Source organism: Lampetra planeri, chromosome 69, assembly GCF_965212315.1.
Source record: "Lampetra planeri chromosome 69, kcLamPlan1.2.h2, whole genome shotgun sequence".
Lineage (NCBI taxonomy): Eukaryota > Metazoa > Chordata > Hyperoartia > Petromyzontiformes > Petromyzontidae > Lampetra > Lampetra planeri.
In genome coordinates, this window is record NC_136174.1 from 877,932 (window position 1) to 897,846 (window position 19,915).

At 46.2% G+C, this 19,915-nt stretch overlaps 1 protein-coding gene across 1 annotated transcript; it reads left to right on the plus strand.

The window, feature by feature from the left end:
- The first annotated feature begins 1,907 nt into the window (after positions 1-1,907).
- Positions 1,908-18,978, plus strand: LOC144737399 (uncharacterized). The gene is made up of 9 exons (XM_078620078.1): positions 1,908-2,012; positions 2,791-2,949; positions 4,312-4,419; positions 5,692-5,850; positions 7,125-7,232; positions 8,983-9,141; positions 11,539-11,649; positions 18,424-18,639; positions 18,956-18,978. Exons 1-9 carry the CDS (start codon positions 1,961-1,963, stop codon positions 18,976-18,978), a joined length of 1,095 nt encoding a protein of 364 aa, XP_078476204.1. The 5' UTR covers positions 1,908-1,960.
- The last annotated feature ends 937 nt before the right edge of the window (positions 18,979-19,915 follow it).

A 19,915-nucleotide genomic window follows, 5' to 3' on the forward strand; every position in this document is an offset into this window, starting at 1 on the left:
ATCGTTATCTGCAAGTTATTTACGGCTGGAGTGAGAAATGTTTCTGGTAGGCAAAGAATGTCCGGATCAAGATTTGCCACTTCTAGTTTTAGTTGACATAATTTAATCACAAGCCCTCTGATGTTGACATGTAGAACACCAACATCTTTTCTGCCAGAAAAATCTGCAGCATTATACGAGTTCTTTACATTTGAGCCAGGGTGAAGCTCAATACCACCCAGAAATAAGAAAAGTAGAATAGTTTGCACAGGTATTTTCTGTGAAAGGATGAAGAGCGACGAACTTTGGACGAATAGCAGCAACTCGCAGTTGGTGGTATTTTAAAGAGCAGAATGACGTTTGGAAGGAGTGCTGGTGAAGTAATGGGACAAAGATAGGGTGTAAATGATACAATGATGGAATGTAGAAGTGTCTACAAGCTGTTTCATTAGCAGGTGTAGCGGAAAATCGAGCAACAAGTATGGACGCAAAGTCATGAGGGTAGCCGTTTGTAGAGTTGAGTGGCACTAAATATGGCCGGGAGGGACAGCATTAGGATACACAGCAGGATAATTGCCATCTTTAAAATATCCGGGGTACATACAGTTTAACACACAAGCGGAAAAGAAAAAAAACATATACTTGTAGGCCGAGCACGAGAATACGTCTTGCCGCACTCGTCACGCATGCACGGCTTTTCGCCCATTTGTTAGGGTTGAACAGCCACCCCCCCAGACAGGGACAGCAGATTCTTGGCTGCTGTGGCTCCGCTGTAACGCTTGCACCGCCACCTTTCACCGCCGCAGGATGGTACTCGAGCAAGCCCTCCTTGAGCTCAGCATACTGCTGGAATGTCGTTGCTTGGCCTCTCGTGACTCTGTTTCAATGCTGTGGGCACACATGACATTGTTTTCTCTGACACCAAGGTGCTCTGCAAACCCTCGGGCGACCATCAGAATTTTGTTCATGAAGCCATCCAGATATACAAACACTGACAAAACTTTATTCGAGAAGATGGATTCAGATTGAGCAATCATTGGATGGACGTGATAAACCACGTCATGTTTTAACTGCTGTGATTTTCACTCACCCACCCGTCCCGTTTTTCGTTTTAGTGTACGAATTCAAGCTCATTGACATGCCAATTTCTCCAGCTCCACTCCACCCCGTGCCAGCCCCCACCCATCCCTGAAAGCCACAAACCCTCTCCCCGTGAACTCCTGCAGCCAAGACTCTACAAAAACTCCCCCCCTCCCGTACCTATATAAAGCCATAACAGCAGATCATTCTCTCTCACCCGAAGGACGCTTGTGTTGCGACCAAGACGTCGTGTTTCTTTTATTTTTTAAATCTACGTGACTTTACCAAAAGAAACGGAGTATGGATTCCTGCAGTCACGAAAGTTTAAAATCAAAACTACCATACGCTATAGGAGAACAGACTGTAATCTGTACTGTAATTTTCTAACCAGAAACTGTGGTGCACATTGTGTGAGGTGTTGGAGGGGTGTGGCTGTTACCTTGAGAGTGACTATACTCAAAGTGAGGTCTAGTAGGTGCCACGATGGCTCGGAGTTGTTAGCTACCTCACCTGATATGCTGGAGATTCGTGTTGTTTGACCCTGAAGATGCATGCTGCTGTTATATGTGGAGTTTGCATCTCTTTATCCCCCGTGGTGGTCGTATGGATTTTAAAGCCGGAACCTCCGGTATTTCTCTTCACATTTAGAAACACGGGTTTAGAGTATTTGGCTGATGTACATTTCCACGTGACCATATCAGTCACTTCGTTGAGTTGCTATCATTTGTGATGGCCAGGTCGCTTCTGAAAAAAGAGCTACCACATAATAGCTCAGTGGAGCCTTACACTTGGTAAAAAAATGGTTGAGTTTAAATACTAATATGCATCTTTGTACAATTTTGCAGAACCAACTGTTTATTGCAAAACCGGATGTGCTGCTTTGGATATTCCTGAAACATATATGAAATGTGCAATCGGGCAAGACTCATGCGTGACGATGCAACTGACTCAGAGTAAGTGCTTTCAGGTCAAGGCTGCTGTATATTTGGAGTCTGCGTCTATCTCTCTCCCCCTGGATATGTTATCTCCCTCGCCTGGTATACATTTGACAGTTGGTTCAATATCGGACCTTGACGGTACCTGTTGTATATTTGGAGTCTCTTCCCATGGTGGTCACTGCATTGATTTTTTTTCGGGTCCTCCTGTAATATAATCATTGGGCTTAGAACCGATTGGCCTACACCAGGAGACGGCAGCTTTCTTAACAGCCTTGTCTCTGCACCAGTGACAGACCAGAGAACAATGCCAAAAGGTGAACAGTGCAAAGACAATGCCGAGTATCAGAGCACTTTCAGCTCGCGTTGAGCAGCGCTTCTATCTATGGCATACCTTTGATGCCAGTATAAAAGTTATTAAAAGATAACAATAGGCTTCGTACCTTTTCTGGCAATACAACAGAGGTTGTGTTAAGATGTTCAAACACCAAATAGATACTTATTGTACGGCATCATGTACAGCATTAACCACACACAGTACTCGTGGTAAACATGCACACGAATGTGCTCTAATAATATTTTGTAATATATCAAAGCATGTTCATTTGCGATCGGTGAACTTAATAAATTTGTCACAAAACCGCGATGGCTAAATCCTCTTATTTTGCACATTTTGGGATGCACTTTACCAACAACAAAAACGTTAGATTTCATTACAAACACGTGCAAATTGTATGTCGTTTATACTTAACTGCAGATTTTATTTATCTTTTCTCCAATTACATCTCCATTGCAGGTGGTATTCGCTACTTGGCCAGAACCTGTGCCACAAAAGAACAGTGCGATGCGTCCAACTTCAAGGACCAGATGAAACAGTACATCCTCGGAAAACAGTCGAAGTTCGTTGGCAACGTCGATAGCACCTCCTGCTGCCAGACAAGAAATTGCAACTACGGTAATAAATAAAAAATCACGGTGGCGTACTTCAATGTGTTTGGGTTGTTTTCCTGAAAAATCTAAATGTGGTACCATACAGGCGGTCCCGGGGATACGAAACTTACGGGCGTATGACCACCCGCGTGCTTACGAACAGCCCGCGTGCTTACGAAGGCTCACGTGCTTACGACCGCCCGCACTTACGAACATCCCCCGTAAGATGAACTGCGGAACTACTTTGTTCAGCGGAGCAATCCTCCTCTAGATGTGATGAGGCCCCGCATCCCGCGTGATGCACTCTCCTTCCGACAAGGGAGCTAGCATCAGGACTCGAGGTGAGTGAAAATAGAACCGATTATACTGGTAGGAACGAAGTGGACCAGCCACCAATAGATTATTTCGTCCGTCCGTCCGTATAACAACATCACCCCCTACTGCAAACACTTGGCATGACCCTACAAAAACCTTTAGACTCAGTGATGCTTTCCTGGCTAAACAAGTGTAACATTCCCTTATAATTCCCTCAGATAGCTTTTAATTACAACTTTGAAATTAAATAAAAAAAACTCAGCGCCCTAAAGCCTACAGCTAGGCCTAAAGCCTAGAACTGGGCCTGAAACTCTCCCTTCGTATCGTACCCCCGCGTGTGTGAAAGGGAGTTAATGTTTAACAATGTTACATTCCCTCATGTTTTTTTTAAATAGAAACATTTAAATTTAAAGCTTTTACATTAATTATTAAAACATTTCAATAAAAAATTAACTCACGGCGGCCTAAAGCCTACAGCTAGGCCTAAAGCCTAGAACTAGGCCTGAAACTCTCCCTTCGTATCGTACCCCCGCGTGTGTGAAAGGGAGTTAATGTTTAACAATGTTACATTCCCTCATGTTTTTAAATAGAAAAATTTAAATTTAAAGCTTTTACATAAATAATTAAAACATTTAAATTAAAAATTAACTCACAGCGCCCTAAAGCCTACAGCTAGGCCTAAAGCCTAGAACTAGGCCTCAATCTCTCCCTTCGTATGGTCCGATTAGGTGTAGCAACATCGCCCCCTACTGCAAACACTTGGCAGGACCCTACAAAAACCTTTTGACTCAGTGGGGCTTTCCTGGCTTAACAAGTGTCATAATACATTATGTTTATATTCTTTGGTTATTCGTTCCTACCAGCCCACCCCGCAGGGTCCTGTTTTTTTTCATGTTACTTACACATCTATATCTTCCTATTTTTATTAGGTTCTCGGGAACCTAACACTTATGTAACTTGGGGACTGTCTGTATTGTGGGTCATTCGTTGCCAGAACTTTGTGTGTGTGAGTGCGACCTGCCATTGTGACTACATTCACATGATTTATTGAGCTTCCTCTCACGTTTTGCAGTTTTGGGTCGACACTGCTTTCATGGAAGTGCCAGTTTGGGAGTTCCTGAAGTTGACACGTACTGCAATTCAGGACAAGACTCATGTGTGACTGCGCTGCTGATGCAGGGTAAGCTATTCAAGTGAGGCTATGATTTAGCTACACACAGGCATGCGGTGATAGGGGATGGAGTAGTGGTAAGGACGGAGATTAGAAATAGGGGAAGTGATAGTGGTAGTGATCGGGGTGAGTGATAGGGGTTGTGATTTTGGCTAGCCATCGAACAAACATTCTCATCGCATCACTCACTTTCAGATGCGCTTCTGCGGCCCTCTTTAACCCTCTTCCTTCTGATATTAGGTATCCACTGGGAGCTGTGCACTCTTAAATAATTGAGATTGACGAACTTACTTATTTAGAGCTGCTTGTTGAGGTGTATTTAGTTGGTCATCCTTCCCCCGCACCTCCAATTAGCTCAACAGTTGGGCTACGTTACGGTGTGGTATTTATCACAGCTCATGGTGTGGAAAAACGTGGAGAGATGATCAGAAGTCTTTCCTGTCTCTTCCAGCAAGGTATTAACAACTTGATCGCAATGCAAATGCAGCCAGTCTACCCTGTCCCTCTAACGAGGTGGGGGGGAGGGACATGTCAGCTAAATACACGATCGCAACAATGAATACAAAATAATAAAATTGGATAGACGACGATGAATAAATTGATATCCTCCGTGTTGTGTTCTGTCTTTCCCGAAGAGAAAGTGGGTGATTCCAAAACAGCTGAGCACCGGGGGGTGGGTTTGTGGGACAGCAAAATTTTCATTTCAAAAGGTCTTCTCCCTAAGGGGCAATTGCGTATCTGCAAGAGTGACCGGACACTTCCCTCATCACCCCTCCATGTGCACAACGCCGCAGCTCAATTCCTCAGTGTAAATGGGATTGAGCGCCAGTGTTCATATTCCAGACCGAATTATTACAAGTATTTACGTGTTAAAATCAACTTTAATATCAACGTCTTAATCGTGCAATAACTGAACGGTAAAATAACATTAATGAGATCCTCCTGTCAGTCGATTGACATTCAAGCAATATAATTTTAACTGTTAGATATGTTATCGGAGCTATGCAGATTAACAGCATGAAAGTCCGCCAAAATCTAAATTGGGGGGTGTGTGCCCCGTACTATGATGTACACACAGGGCCCCGGGGACCGATCCCTGATCACCATTGCCTTCTCTTAAATAATAATCATAAAAACGCACCTGGCAATGGCCAATCTGTTAGCAGAGTGCACGATTATATACGTGCGATCAATCACAGGTAAGCTCACACACACATACACCCTGGCTACACCAAAGCACATTGCCGTTTCCACTCACAATTCGCATGCGGTTTTTTGCAGGCAATCGAGTGTTCAAGGGCAAAAATTGCACCACCCAGGCACAATGTAACGCGCCCGACTTTAAGACGCAGATCAGACAATCCTTCGCGAGCGTGGCGTCCTCGTTCAATGGCATCGTCAAGTACTACAGCTGCTGCCAGACCAATCTCTGCAACGGCGGTAAGTTGGGATTTCAAATGATGGATTTCCATTCTCACCCTCCCTCTTTATTTCGTGGTTACCTGCTGTCAAACCTTAACGACAAATGTTAAACTAAGACTCATCTCTCTCTTATTTCGTGGTTACCTACTGTCAAAACCTTACTGACAAATGGAAAACTAAACTAAGCCTCATCAGCCAACAGCAAAATTGGCCGCTGGTTGTTGTTGTTGTAATTACACCCCATACGAAACGTCACCAGCTACTAGAATGTGTAAATGTGTGTTGTGCGTTGAACTCTCCAACACACACCAACTGGTTAGTGCTGAATTATTAAAATAAATCGTCACGCTTTGTTTAAGACCGAGACAGGAGAATTTCTCCACAGCTCTGGCTGTCGCCTGATGATGCTGCTAGTTGTAATTACTGGCAAAAATCATGGCACTCGATTTGTAAATGTTTTAGTGGGGTTTACTTTCCAACACACAACCGGTGTGCTGTACTTGTATAAAGAAGCTCCAACGAGTTGTGAAAGAAGAGAAAGGTAGGACCTTTTATTAAGTTACATGATGTTTTTACAACTCGTGACGAGTAACGAATCAGCGGAGCTACACACACCCTCGCATTCATTATCCCTTCACCACCTGTCTACTCTAGCTACACCACCCTCTCATTCGTTATCACTTCACCACGTGTCTACTCTAGCTACACCACCCTCATTCATTATCCCTTCACCAGCTGTCTTCTCTTGCTACACGACCCTCTCATTAATTATCCCTTCACCACCTGTTTTCTCTTGCTACATCACCCTCTTGTTAATTATCCCTGCACGACCTGTTCTATTTCTAGTTTCTCTCGGCACCTGTGTTCTTTCGATTTGATACATACTTAGTAGCTCCGTGTAATGTTTCTTCTCCATTTAGTCCCCTACACGAGTAACGAATTGGCATGTTTTGTTTACGTGGCACTCATACTAATTGGCTGTGTTGTTGGACGGTGGCGGATTTAACGACGCATTCATATTTACCGGTGTAACCCAAACACCTAATATAAATGGACGTTTTGTTTTCTGACAAACCACTTTACTGATTGGCTGTGTCGGGTGGTGGTGGTGGTGGTAGGGGTTTGCACCTTGAACCTTAAACTTTCATTTCTGCCAGTTGTGTTGAATGAAGTTGCTTTTGCCTTCATATTTCTCGTGCGTTTTTTGTTTAGTACTGCCACCGCTGGATTTCCTCGACCTCTCTCTGTCTCTCTCACTTGCTGATGCGATCGTGTTTTTTTTGTTGTTGCAGCCACTGGAAAGATCTGCTACTACGGGAGTGCCGGACTGGGAATCACTGAAGAATATAAGTTTTGTGCGACAGGCGAAGACTCCTGCTTAACCACCACCCTAACGCAGGGTAACGGTTTGGCCCGGGAATATCATTTGGACGACCATTGCCATACGTGTCAACCCATACGGTTTACACGTATTCTTGTACAGGGAAATTGAGTTTTCAGGACCATATGTCCTACAGCTATTTCAATGCGGGCAAAACATAGTTTTTGTCTACTTCTTTGTGTTTCTGCCTTGTGATGGGATTCTGTAGGATGAACGTTGATATTTATAAGGACATGGGGTGACCAATAAGGTCTGAATTGGTCTGTAATAAGGTAGGCACTGATAAGGGGTTGGCATGTATGCTTTGCGTACTGATCTTGCTTCCTAACCCCTCGCCAGCACCTATGCTTCACCAGTGCTCCCTTAAGACAAGTATTGCGGGTTTCTAAACAATGGCAACATTAGGGAGGGGGTAGGAGGCACTGCAGTTGGTGAGGGGATGTTGAAAATTAGTCATGGATACAGTCACATTTTCTAATGTGATTTGTAGGTTTAATTCATTTAATGTATTAAGTTCCATTTTAATGTAAACATATTTTAAAGGACTGTCTCGGTGTGGTCTGAGGCTGTTTTCTGTTAACTGCCCCATTTCCGAAGCTTAATCATTGATTACGCAATTTGAACTTATATACTTTATTTATTTATTAAAGGGGTGTTACGGTGTTGAGATATTACATTCCTCACCTGGTATGCAGGAGGTCGTTTGTTCGATCCTGACGCCTGCTGTATATTGGGAGTTTGCATGTTCTCTTCGTAGTCATGTGGAATTTTTCTCCAGGTCCTCTGGTTTTTTCCTCCACGTTTAGAAACATGCATTGAGATAATTTAAATAATTTTACTGCAACAAATGTCCGAATAATGGGCCACTTTATTGAGCTATAATTTGTGAAAGCCAGTTTACTTCTCAAAAATTAGTTAATACCTCAATGGGCTTTGCCTGGCAGGATGGGCATGGTTTAGTTTCATTTGTATGTGTACAGGTGATTTGTTTACCTTTATTGTAATTTGAACGATTATTGTTTTGTATTGTTCGTTTTTTTTAACACTCTTACCACCTGCCGATACTGGACAACTATGAAGACCTTTATATCTCATTGGATTCCTCCTGGAGTGTAAATATATATTCTGATGATAAAAGGGGGTCTATGTGGAGAGAGAACTAAACAAAACTTTTAATTTTACCAAGGCCCACTGAGCCCTCAGTTGCTAGGAGATGTTAACTACCTCGCTTTGTATAGAGGTCGTGGGTTCGATCCCGATCCCAATCCTGACAAAACCTGCTGCTGTATATTTGGAGGCTGCATCTCTCTCTTTTTCTCCCCATGGTGGTCGCATGGATTTTTCTCCTCGAGTAGTTGGCTGCTATAAATTTGCACGTGATAATCCACTTTGTTCAGCTATCATTTGTGATGGCCAGGTCGCTTATGTTTAAAAAAAGCCACGTAGCTCTGAGCCTTACCTGGTCAATTAAAAATAGTTTAGTTTAGTATTTGGCTGCTAAATTTTCCACGTGATTATCCGGCACTTCATTAAGTTGCTATAATTTGTGATGGTCAGGTGGCTTGTCTGAAAAATAGCTACTTAGCTCAGTGGGGCCTTACACCTAGTAAATAAAAAAAAATTGTTTCTAGTTTAGTGGGACCAATTCCCCAAGTTAAGTGACTTTGAGCTGCTCTGGGGAGGGGTGATTATGCGGGGGACAATAAAACTCGGTCCAGGTCACTACAACGTTGATCTAAACAGTTTGCGATCGCCTCCTTGTTTTGCAGGTGGCAAAACATTCCAATTCAGGGGATGTGGCGTCACGGCGGCGTGTGCGACGTCCGATTACAAGACGGAGATAAAGCAATACATCACTGGCATCGCCTCGTCATTCACCGGCACCGTGAATGATTACAGCTGCTGCCAGACCGATCTCTGCAATGGCGGTAGTGGATTTCAATTGACGGACAGATTGTTTACCCACCTTTATCTTATTTCTGTAATGTGGAGTATGCGTGTGTGTACATTAAACTTCATTTCGCACCGTGCTAATCAGATGTGCTTGGGAAAGGACGATGAACTGAAAAGCAGTCTGAAAAAAAATGTGTTTTTTACATAGTGTAGTGGGGTAATGTGCTGTGTTATGGATGTAAATTGTCGAAAGTGGGGACTGCTCATTGATAACTGGTTGATGAAGGACCTTCATCTTTAAAATATTAAGCGTCAGTCCCATTTTCTCATGTGTCTTAGTTAAGTTTTGATTGCCTGAAGATCCACTTCCATGTGGGCACACACGACAGCATCGTCAGCATACTGGAGCTCAACAACAACTGCTGTCGGGATGGTCTTAGTTTTAGATCGAAGTCGGTTGATGTTGAACAGCTTACCATCAATTTGTTAGTTTGGCTCCACTCCTGCTTGAAGCTTGCCAGTAGTTAGCTGTAGCATCGCAGTGAAGAATATTGAGAAGAGTGTTGGGGTAATGACGCAGCCTTGTTTGACTCCAATCTTAACTTCAAAGTGGCGTGAGATGGATCCATTACTAAGAATCATTGCTCGCATACCACCATGCAGCAGGCGAAGAAGTGACACATTTCGGTGGATATCCATACTTTTCAAGGATCTCCACAGTATTTCCTCGGTTGACAGAATTAAAGGATTTCGTGAGGTCAAAGAAGTCAATGTCGAGAGGTTTGTGTTCCTGACATGTTTTCTGCAGTTTTTGAGCATCAAAGATCATGCCAGTTATGCTTCTCGATGGCCTGAACCCACATTGGGATTTTGGGAGGAGTTTATCAGTAAGTGGCAGAAGACGGTTCAGGAAAGTTCTTGCAATGATCTTTCCTGCAGTGGACAGCAAGGCAATCCCTCTGTAATTTCCACAATCGGATGTATGTCCTTTCATAAAGATTGTCACAACCATGGCATCTCTGAGGTCGTTCGGGATGTCCTCGTATTTCTCAATTTTCAACGTGAGCGCTTGGAGCCATTAGTCGAGATCCTCTCCTTTTTTAACATTTCAGCAGGGATTCCATCAGCTCCCAGCCCCTATTGCTCTTCATCTGCTTGATGTCTTTCCTCATGTTATCAAGGGTTGAGAGGGTTCCAAGCTCATTTCTGATTTGTTGTGGAACAGAGCGGAAAACACTATCGACAAACGAGTCTCGATTGCGCTTATTTTCAAAATTCTCTTTTCAGCGTGTGTTGAGTTCCCTCTCCTTGATCAGATCTCCTCCATTCTTAGCCCTCAGTGGGGGGTTGTTCCCCAAGTGCTCGGACCATAGGCGGTTTTGGTGGCACTGAAAAAGCCAGGCATATTATATGTCGGCAAGATGTTGGATCTCTTTCGCTTTGTCTTCCCACCATCAGTGTGTAGTGTACAGAAGTGTAGAATGTACATTGAACTTTTTTTAGCACCGTACGTAGACAACCGTACTAATCGGAGATGCGGAGGAAGGACAACAAACTAAACCCAAAAAGCAGTTCTAAAGAAGTGAGTTTGTCAGTTTAGATTATTTAAAAGTGCATATCGCCTAGTGGCATCCTAATATCAGAAGAGACCCACAGAAACCCACAGAGACCCATACTGATGTGTGTAGGTTGAACTTTTTTCACACTGTACATAGCCAACTATGCTAATCGGAGGTGCAGTTTTGAGGCTATGGTGCATTGTTGAGTCTATTGGCAGTGAGTCTATGGATAGTGTTAAGCCTATGGGTAGTGGGTTTTTTTTTCGTCTGATGACTGACGCTTGTGTTGCATTCGAAACTTCGTGATTTATTTTATTTCTACCTACGTGACTTTACCGAAAGAACCAAAGAGTATAGTCTATGGGTATTTTTGAGTATATGGGAAGTGTTAGTCTATGGGTAGGGTAGTGTTGAGTCGATAGGTAGTGTTATCTATGGTAAGTATGTATGTTGAACTTTCACACCACCGTACGTCGCCGAACGCACTGATCGGAGGTGCAGGGGAAGGACAAACAATTAAACTCTATCTAGATTTTAAGTTTTCGTGACTGCAGGGATCTATACTCTTTGGTTCTTTCGGTAAAGTCACGTAGATATAAAACAAAATACATTAAATCACGACGTTTCAGGCGCAACACAAGCGTCCGTCATCAGGTGGGACAACCACAGCAATAAAAAAACTGCTGAGTCCAACACACTCTGCGTGTTGGGCTTATTTTGCACTGTGCACAGCCAACCACTACGAATGACGCTATAAGATTAAAGTATTTATTATCATGATCATTATTATTCTCTGGGTCTGATCTGTACCGATGCTGTTGAATGTCACAGATTCCCATGAGCTCACCCCCCCTCACCTCCCTTGCCATGCAGTGACCGATGGTCGTACTTGTCGCTTCGGAAGCAGCGGGTTGGGAGTTACTGAAGTGGACCAGGCCTGTGCACCAGGGGAAGACTCGTGTGTGACCGCTGTGCTATCTCAGGGTAAGTTTGTTCTGGTAAAAATCACAACTTTTTAGCAAATGTGTAATGGGTTCATTCTTCTAGGGAGGCAGCACGCATTTATTAATAGGGTGGTGACCACCGACCTACTCTAGCTGACACACACTTCTCTTCGTAGCTACTCTAGCGTGACCCAGCCAGGTGGGCTGCTGGCAGGTCCGCTCACTGGAGGCTCTCTGTTATTGGCATCTTCACGAGGCATCTTCATTCTCGTCATTGGCAGCTTCGAACCTCCTGAGGCGGCTGCTTATATGGGCCTCGGCGTGCCGGGGCCCCACCCCGGCCACGCCTCCCTTCGAGCACCCTCTCGAAGCCCCCCTGCTGTCCACGTGCCCCCGAGGTCCCCCTGGGCCCCCGGCCCCCACTCGGATTCGGTCACGTGTCCAGCACCGGCCCTGACGTCATTCCCGCCTCCAGCCGGGATTACGTCATGTGTATGTGTAGACCCACGAGGTAGTAACGCTCCCGGCACAGTGACGTCACATGTGTGCGTGTGTATACAGCAGCGACACCACAATCATTACATCACCCTCCCCCATGTAAAAAAACAGCTGTCCCGGCTGTGACAATACAGTAAAACAGTGTGCCTCCAACAACAACATCAATGAACAACCGGCGACGATAATAATTACCACGAGAACATATGTACACGCACCGCGGGGGGAAAGGGAAGAACGTATGGTACAAGGGGAACAAACAACACATGTACACCGAGAAGAACTGGTCAACCCGCTTATCCCTCAGCACAGCCCACCCATGTAAAATTGTACGCGCGCAACGATATATGAAAGTCACTGTTTGATAATGGTGTAGGCAATCAACAAGGTGTGAGAACCATGCACAGCGGCCACTCTGCGAACGAGTTCGCGTGGCCGAGCCCCCAGGGGAGGCAAGCACGCTATCCCTGGAGGTCCTGGGGGAACTTGAAAAAGGCCACGGCCCCTCCCCAGGAGTTAGGCAACAAGATGAGCAGGAGTGATGTACGGGCACTCCACTTCCCTCTTCAAGTCCACATTCGGTCAGCGACTCCAAGGGCGGCAGATGCAGGAATCCTGTGATGAGAAGAAACCACCTCCTGAGGCACAGCACCACAAGCCCGCGCCTTAGCTCGTCGGACACAACAGCCACCCGGCCCACAGAAGTGGAGATGATCGTATTCCGCCCGGCGGAAGAAAAGCAAAAATACACAGATTTCGATGCGTTGGATGCACAACCAACACCGGTAATCAAACCAAATCACACAACCACCCCATGGATGGCAGGGTCTCACACCGCTCTGCTACCGTTCCACCCCACAGGCGGCAATAGGGCGAAAACCGAAAGTCTAACACCCACCTACACACACCACTTAACATTCCGGAGGTCTCCCTACGTCCCAGGTCGAGAAGTCGCACTTCAGTGTCGACCCATGTACTGGCTCAAGGAAGCCACGCTTCAAGGTCGAGCCAGTATGCTGCACCCAAGGTACAACGTTGGATTTCATACAACATCCCGGGTCAAGGAAGCCATGCTTCCAGGTCGACCCATGTACTGGGAAAAAAAGTCTCACTTCAGGGTTGCCCCAGTATCTACATTTTTTGTGAAAAAGTTAAATCAACGTGGCACAGAAAAAAAGAATGCCTGCTCTTGCCCAGAAATAGTTTACACGTACAACCCCCACATCTCCGAGGCCACCCGTGTATGTACGAAATGGCGGCCGCATGAGCGACCCGCGTCCCCACGGTTTCCCCGCGCGTGCCCAAAATGGTGGCCCAACGCGCGAACATCTCCATGGTTTCCCGTGCGCGTACAAAATGGCGGCCCAACGCGCAAACATCTCCGCGGTTTCCCGCGCGCGTACAAAATGGCGGCCCAACGCGCGAACATCTCCGCGGTTTCCCGCGTGCGTACAAAATGGCGGCCCAACGCGCGAACATCTCCGCGGTTTCCAGTGTGCGTACAAAATGGCGGCCGTATGCTCGAAGGCAATTTCCGCGCACATGCATATCCCCGTGGTTCTCCCCGCATTTGTATCCCAGTATACTCCTTTGGGAATCACAACGGACAATCCATGTCCCATGTTTACACCCTCCGACGTCTCTGCGAGTCGCCGCAGCCCGCCGCACGCATCAGCCGTAGCGGGGGAAATTTAAAGCAGTATCTTTCCAAGACTCGCGTTGCAGCAACCAACTGTCTCAACCGAGCTGAGAAGACACCTCGCTCACATGCTCCTACTCGCAATGCAGCCCTGGCTGCATGCAATCGAGTGGAGAGAGCAACAACAGACAGGAACTCAACCTGAGAGTTCGATTCACACTGGTCCTGCCAACCAAAAATCCCTATGACATTAACCACGGGATTTCAGTACCCAACTCAAAAGCAACTCAGACGCGCCTCGGAGTGTCTCGAACTCCGGGCCGTCAGGTCAAGCCGTCGGCCATAGCATGACAGAACCACAACTCCCCAAGCAATGTGAGCGCACACCCCACTAGGTTAGACACGCCACGGAGTGTCTCGAACTCCGGGCTGTCAGGTCAAACCCTCAGCCATAGCATGACGGGACTACACTCATGTCAACACGCAACCATAACAGGGGCATTCTGTGCAGAATTGTTGCCCCAGATAAGCCACAGCCAGCAGCACAATCCAAATCACTGGCACCATGTCATCGTCACAATTTAACGATCCGTACCAAAGAACACAACAATGCACCTCACAACCCGTATTCGTGCAGAGAGACAGTATATGCAGTACGTACACGGGTCGTGGCTGTCTCCGTCTTTGGCCACGACCACCTTCCAGAATTCTCGAGCAGGATCTCGACCCTGACACGTGACCACCCCGAGCCCCCACCTGGGGCCCTTTGTAGACTTAACCGGTCACGTGTCCTCTCGTGTCAACCAAAGTGCCATGGCCTATAGTAACCCCGTTCCTATGGCTGGCACTTCAACGCTATGCTGTAGGACTGGCACTGCACGCCAAGCGTGGTGCTATCCAGCGCTATTACTCAGCGCTGACCGAGCCCCTCAAGGGCCGGCATTTACCCAGTGACATCCCGTTAGATTATATGTCACTACACATATAATCTAACGTATATTTATAGAGTACCCTTTACTCACTTGTTACAACTTCCACTACTCTACGAGACATCTGGCAAAAGCATGTACAACATTATCCGGCACGTGTTGTGAAGGGGGGAACTGCATAGATCTGCATCGGCTTCCGGTTGCCGAACGAATACACAGCATTAGAAGGTCGCACTGACCACACACACACACACAGTGTGCAATTGCCACAAATGACTCGCATTACCTTGCTGATCTCATCAAGGAACAATACACCATTTTCACACGAACTCCGCTCATCCACACAGCAGCAGCGAATTTTGGCTGCTGGCCATCGAACTCAGACGGTGGTCACTTCATGCGCAGCACTTTCAGATGCTATAGACACTACACTACCATACAGCACACTATACACTATACTACTTTACACTACACAATACATTACACTACACACTACTATACACTAAACTTTTGCCTAGCCATCGAACAAAGACAGTCAACACATCATCACACGGCGCTTTCAGATGCGCTTCTGCGGCCGTATGGAGAGCTCTTCTGATATTAAGAAGCCACTGGGAGCTGTACACTTTTAAATCATCATTTAGATCGACAAACTAATTTCTTTAGAACTGCTTGTTTTGTTTAGTTTGTCTTTCCCCCTCAACTTCAATTAGCGCGGTTAGCTGCGTACATACATACTAACCTATAAGCAATATTTATTTTACCAGGTAAGGCACCTTTAGCTATGCAGAAGCGACCTGGCTTTCAAATATGATAGCAGCTCAATGAAGTGGCTGATATCATCACGTGAAAGTTTATAGCAACAGCCAAATACTCTAAACATGTGGAGATGTTGATTCTAAATGTGAAGGGAAAAAATCGGAGGACCTGGAGAAAAATCCACACGACCACGGGGAGAGAGACAAGCAGACTCCAAATAAAAAAAAAACAACAACATATAAATCAAAATGAACATGTATTTATACTAAAGTAATACAAAAATTATTACAAAAGATTTAGAAGTGAGTAGTTTTTCGAGATTTTCGATTATACTGTAAATCACTTTCACAAATCGGCCCCCAAATGTAGTCTCCCATCATATTCTCATTATACTGTCTTTGGCGTGCAAGTCCAGTATATCCTGGTGGAAGCGCTCGCCTTGCTCCTCCAAATACGTTCCCATGTTCTCTTTCATTTTATCAAGATGGGCATTAAGGATATGGACTTTGAGGGAAATTCTACAGCCCATTGTGCCATAGTTCTTCAGCAGTCTCAACCTGCTCCACGTAGTTTTCGGCCTTGTGATTACCCAGGAAGCACCGAACCACTGCGACAAAGCTGATCCAAGCCGCTTTCTCCTTACTAGTGAGCTTCTTAGGGAATTAATTGCACTCATGGATCTTCTTCATCTGTGGTCCGACGAAGACACCGACTTTGACCTGTGCCTCAGACAGCTGAGGGAAAAAGTCTTGAAGGTACTTGAAGGATGCTGACTCCTTATCTACAGCTCTGGCAAGATGTTTCATAAGGCCCAATTGATGTGAAGTGGTGACATCAGCACCTTCCTGGGGTCCACCAGTGGCTCCCACTTGACGTTGTTCCTCCCCACAGAGAACTCGGTCTGCTGTGGACAGTCCCTCCTGTGGAAGTGCGCCTTGGTGTCCCTGCTGTCCCAAAAGGCAAAGACAGCAGGGAGACTTGTTAAAACCGCCTTGAAGACCCATCAGGAATGCCACCATTTTGAAGTCTCCGATGACCTCCCAGCTGTACTCATAATACTTCAAGGCATCCAGCAAGGTCTTTATGCTGTTGTAATCCTCTTTGAGGTGCTCCGAGTCAGCCAGGGGAAGAGTTGGGTACTGTTACCATTATGGAGCAGCCACGGCTTTGAGGCTCCTGGATGAGCTGTCAATGAAGAGGTTACAGGCGATTCCGATTGCCTTGAACAGACTGGTCACATTGTGGCAGAAGCAGAGCCCATCTTGACGGGTGAAGAAGCTGCAAAAACGTTGGTGACGCTTCCTCTGATCTGTGACTTGCACACTTGCATCCAACAAGTTTCACGGCTTGAGCCTAAACGTCAAAATCTCGGCATTGGACTTGGTGAGACAAAGATCTCTGATCAAGTCGTTGAGATCTTTTTGGTTGGGGTAGTATGGGTTTCTCTCCTCAGCTCCATCTCTGATATTGTCATCTGGATCTACGTCTTCCTCGCTCTCTGACTTGCTGCTATCTTCTAAAGACGGCTGCTCTCTCTCCGGAGGAGTGGGTATGGGGAGCTCATGGCAGTGTGACACCGGGGCGCTGGATGAAGGACGTTACAGATACGTGACAGTTCGACGTTTGGAAGGGTCCATCATGCAGAAGTAGCAGTTGCTTGAGTTGTCAGTGGTTTCCTGCCAAATTCTTGGGATAGCGAACTTCATGGCTCTCTTTTCCCCTCTGTACCATCCTACAAAATACATTTATTTCACCCATGACTAATGTGTAAGAGATTCTCGCAACATTTTTCATATGTGATATTATTTTTCAACAACATTGAATGTAAAACATTTTAAAATTAAAACTTTAACAATTTTTACATTTTAACAAATTTCATAACGTAAAATTCCAAGCAACAATTGTCCATCTTACCGTCCAATTTTTTTGCATTGCTCGCAGGTGAAATGAGGTCCCCAGGGTGTCTTAATCCCCGACAGGCATGCCGAAATATGCCTTGTAGGAAGCATCTTAGCAGATGCTTCCACAGCGTACTTTTTCGCTCTTGTCTTGATAAATTGGCCGTAGACAAAGCAAAATGCCTCTTGATGGCATTTCATAAAAATGCAGATATGTATCCACCTAAGCAGCTGGAACTAAACTGAACTGGTGGGCTTAAGGCACCTGTGTTTATACTACTATTTATATTACTGGAAAGTTCTAGAATGTTCTAGAAGTTACTCCAAATTTACTCAGCACTGAATCTATCTGGAATTCTCATTGAAAATAAGTACATTTAAAAAAATCACTGTCCTGGTCACAAAAGCAAAGTTTGTGGGGAAATATAGCAATTTTCTGTACTTTTGAGGCATAAGCAATTAGAAAATAACACTTACTACCCAGGGGCAAAATATACAGTTTTATTGGAGCATGTTTTTTCTTGTTTTACCTATCTACGTGACTTTACCAAAATACTCAAAGAATATTAATTCTTGCAGTCACAAAACTTTCAAGTCAGATTCTTTCCCCTCTAGGTCCATTGCCCCCCCCCCCCACCGGTTGTTTTTGTTCCCTGCTATTCATGCAGTGCGCAATTGGGATCCTAGGATCATCACCATTATCATCATGTGCATGCCGCTCGGGGCGTGGCAGTCTCCACACGCCGCCAACAGGCAATTATATCTTGCACCAGCCGCCACGCTGAATGCAAGCCAAGGACACGGTGTTGAAGCTCGGCCTCGACCGTGCGTGTCCACGTCAGGCCGTGGTCTGCCCCGGGAGTGACTCCAGTCCCGCGCAGGGCTCTGGCGTGAAATTTTCACGGGATGCCGGGCATCCCGTGAGAAGGCGGCCCTTGTCATTGGTGATGTGTTCACTGAAGTGGATGTGGAGTATCCTAGGATGGAATGTGCATTATAAATATGAACTATTATTAACAATTCCTATTATTCATACTAGCATTTATTCATGAATTTAAATGTATTTATTTAACAGGTTATTTTCCTTTTTCCAGACGGGCAACAGCTTATAGGCAGGGGCTGCGCCACTACGGCTCAGTGTGCCGCCGCCGATTTCAAGGAGCAGATGAAGGAGTACATCGGCTCCCTTGTCCCCTCATTCACCGGCACTGTCGATTCGTACAACTGCTGCCAGCAGAATCTCTGCAACAATGGCAATGGTGGCAGCAGCGGCGGCAGCAGCGGCGGTAGCAGCGGCGGCAGCAGCGGCGGTAGCAGCGGCGGCAGCAGCGGCGGTGGCAGCAGTGGCGGCAGCAGCGGCGGTAGCAGCGGCGGCAGCAGCGGCGGCAGCAGCGGCGGCGGCACCGGTGGCAGCAGTGGTGGCAGCAGTGGTGGTAGCAGCGGCGGTAGCAGCGGCGGCAGCAGCGGCGGCAGCAGCGGCAGCAGCGGCGGTAGCAACGGTGGCAGCAGTGGCGGCAACGGATGCGCCGGATTGCGTGCGGCTCACTTCACGTCGGCCTTGCTCGTTGCCGCGACCATTATCTCGTCTGCTTTTTAATGCTCTGTCTGTCCGGCCGACCGCGGCAGTTGTCCTCGCCCCGCGTGGCTGACGGCACTCCTGAAAAGGGGGAAAGGGGCGCCCTAAGCTAAGCCGGTTAAAACATATATTTCGCCCGGTTAAAATTATGTGGGGGACTCCTCTACTTACGATTATTGCACTCACGAACTTTCAGATACGAACAAAGCTCTCCCTGTATGTCCAGTTGCAGCTGTTTGGAACCGAGAGTCGTAAGTTCAACTTCCTTGCGCAATAGATGGCAGTGGCAGCATCTACATCTACAGAACGTGAAGAACCAGTGGCATCTACAACGTGAAGAACCAGTGGCATCTCTATCTGAAGAACGTGAAGAACCAGTGGCATCTACATCTGCAGAACATGAAGAACCAGTGGCATCTACATCTACAGAACGTGAAGAACCAGTGGCATCTACATCTACAGAACGTGAAGAACCAGTGGCATCTACAACGTGAAGAACCAGTGGCATCTCTATCTGCAGAATGTGAAGACACCAGTGGCATCTTCATCTGCAGAACACGAAGAACCAGTGGCATCTACATCTGAAGAACGTGAAGAACCAGTGGCATCTACATTTGCAGAACGTGAAGAACCATTGGCATCTGCATCTGCAGAACATGAAGAACCAGTAGAATCTACACCTGCAGAACCAGTGGCATCTGCATCTGCAGAACGTGAAGAACCAGTGGCATCTACAACGTGAAGAACCAGTGGCATCTCTATCTGAAGAACGTGAAGAACCAGTGGCATCTACATCTGCAGAACATGAAGAACCAGTGGCATCTACATCTACAGAACGTGAAGAACCAGTGGCATCTACATCTACAGAACGTGAAGAACCAGTGGCATCTACAACGTGAAGAACCAGTGGCATCTCTATCTGCAGAATGTGAAGACACCAGTGGCATCTTCATCTGCAGAACATGAAGAACCAGTGGAATCTACACCTGCAGAACCAGTGGCATCTGCAT

What these genes read in the sequence shown, in the direction of transcription:
- LOC144737399 (XM_078620078.1), top strand. Translation starts at nt 1,961, where the DNA reads ATGAAATGTGCAATCGGGCAAGACTCATGCGTGACGATGCAACTGACT. An exon ending in AACCACCACCCTAACGCAGG is followed by an intron (nt 7,233 to 8,982) that starts GTAACGGTTTGG and finishes CTTGTTTTGCAG; the next exon opens with GTGGCAAAACATTCCAATTC. An exon ending in CAGCGGCGGCAGCAGCGGCG is followed by an intron (nt 18,640 to 18,955) that starts GTAGCAGCGGCG and finishes CGACCGCGGCAG; the next exon opens with TTGTCCTCGCCCCGCGTGGC.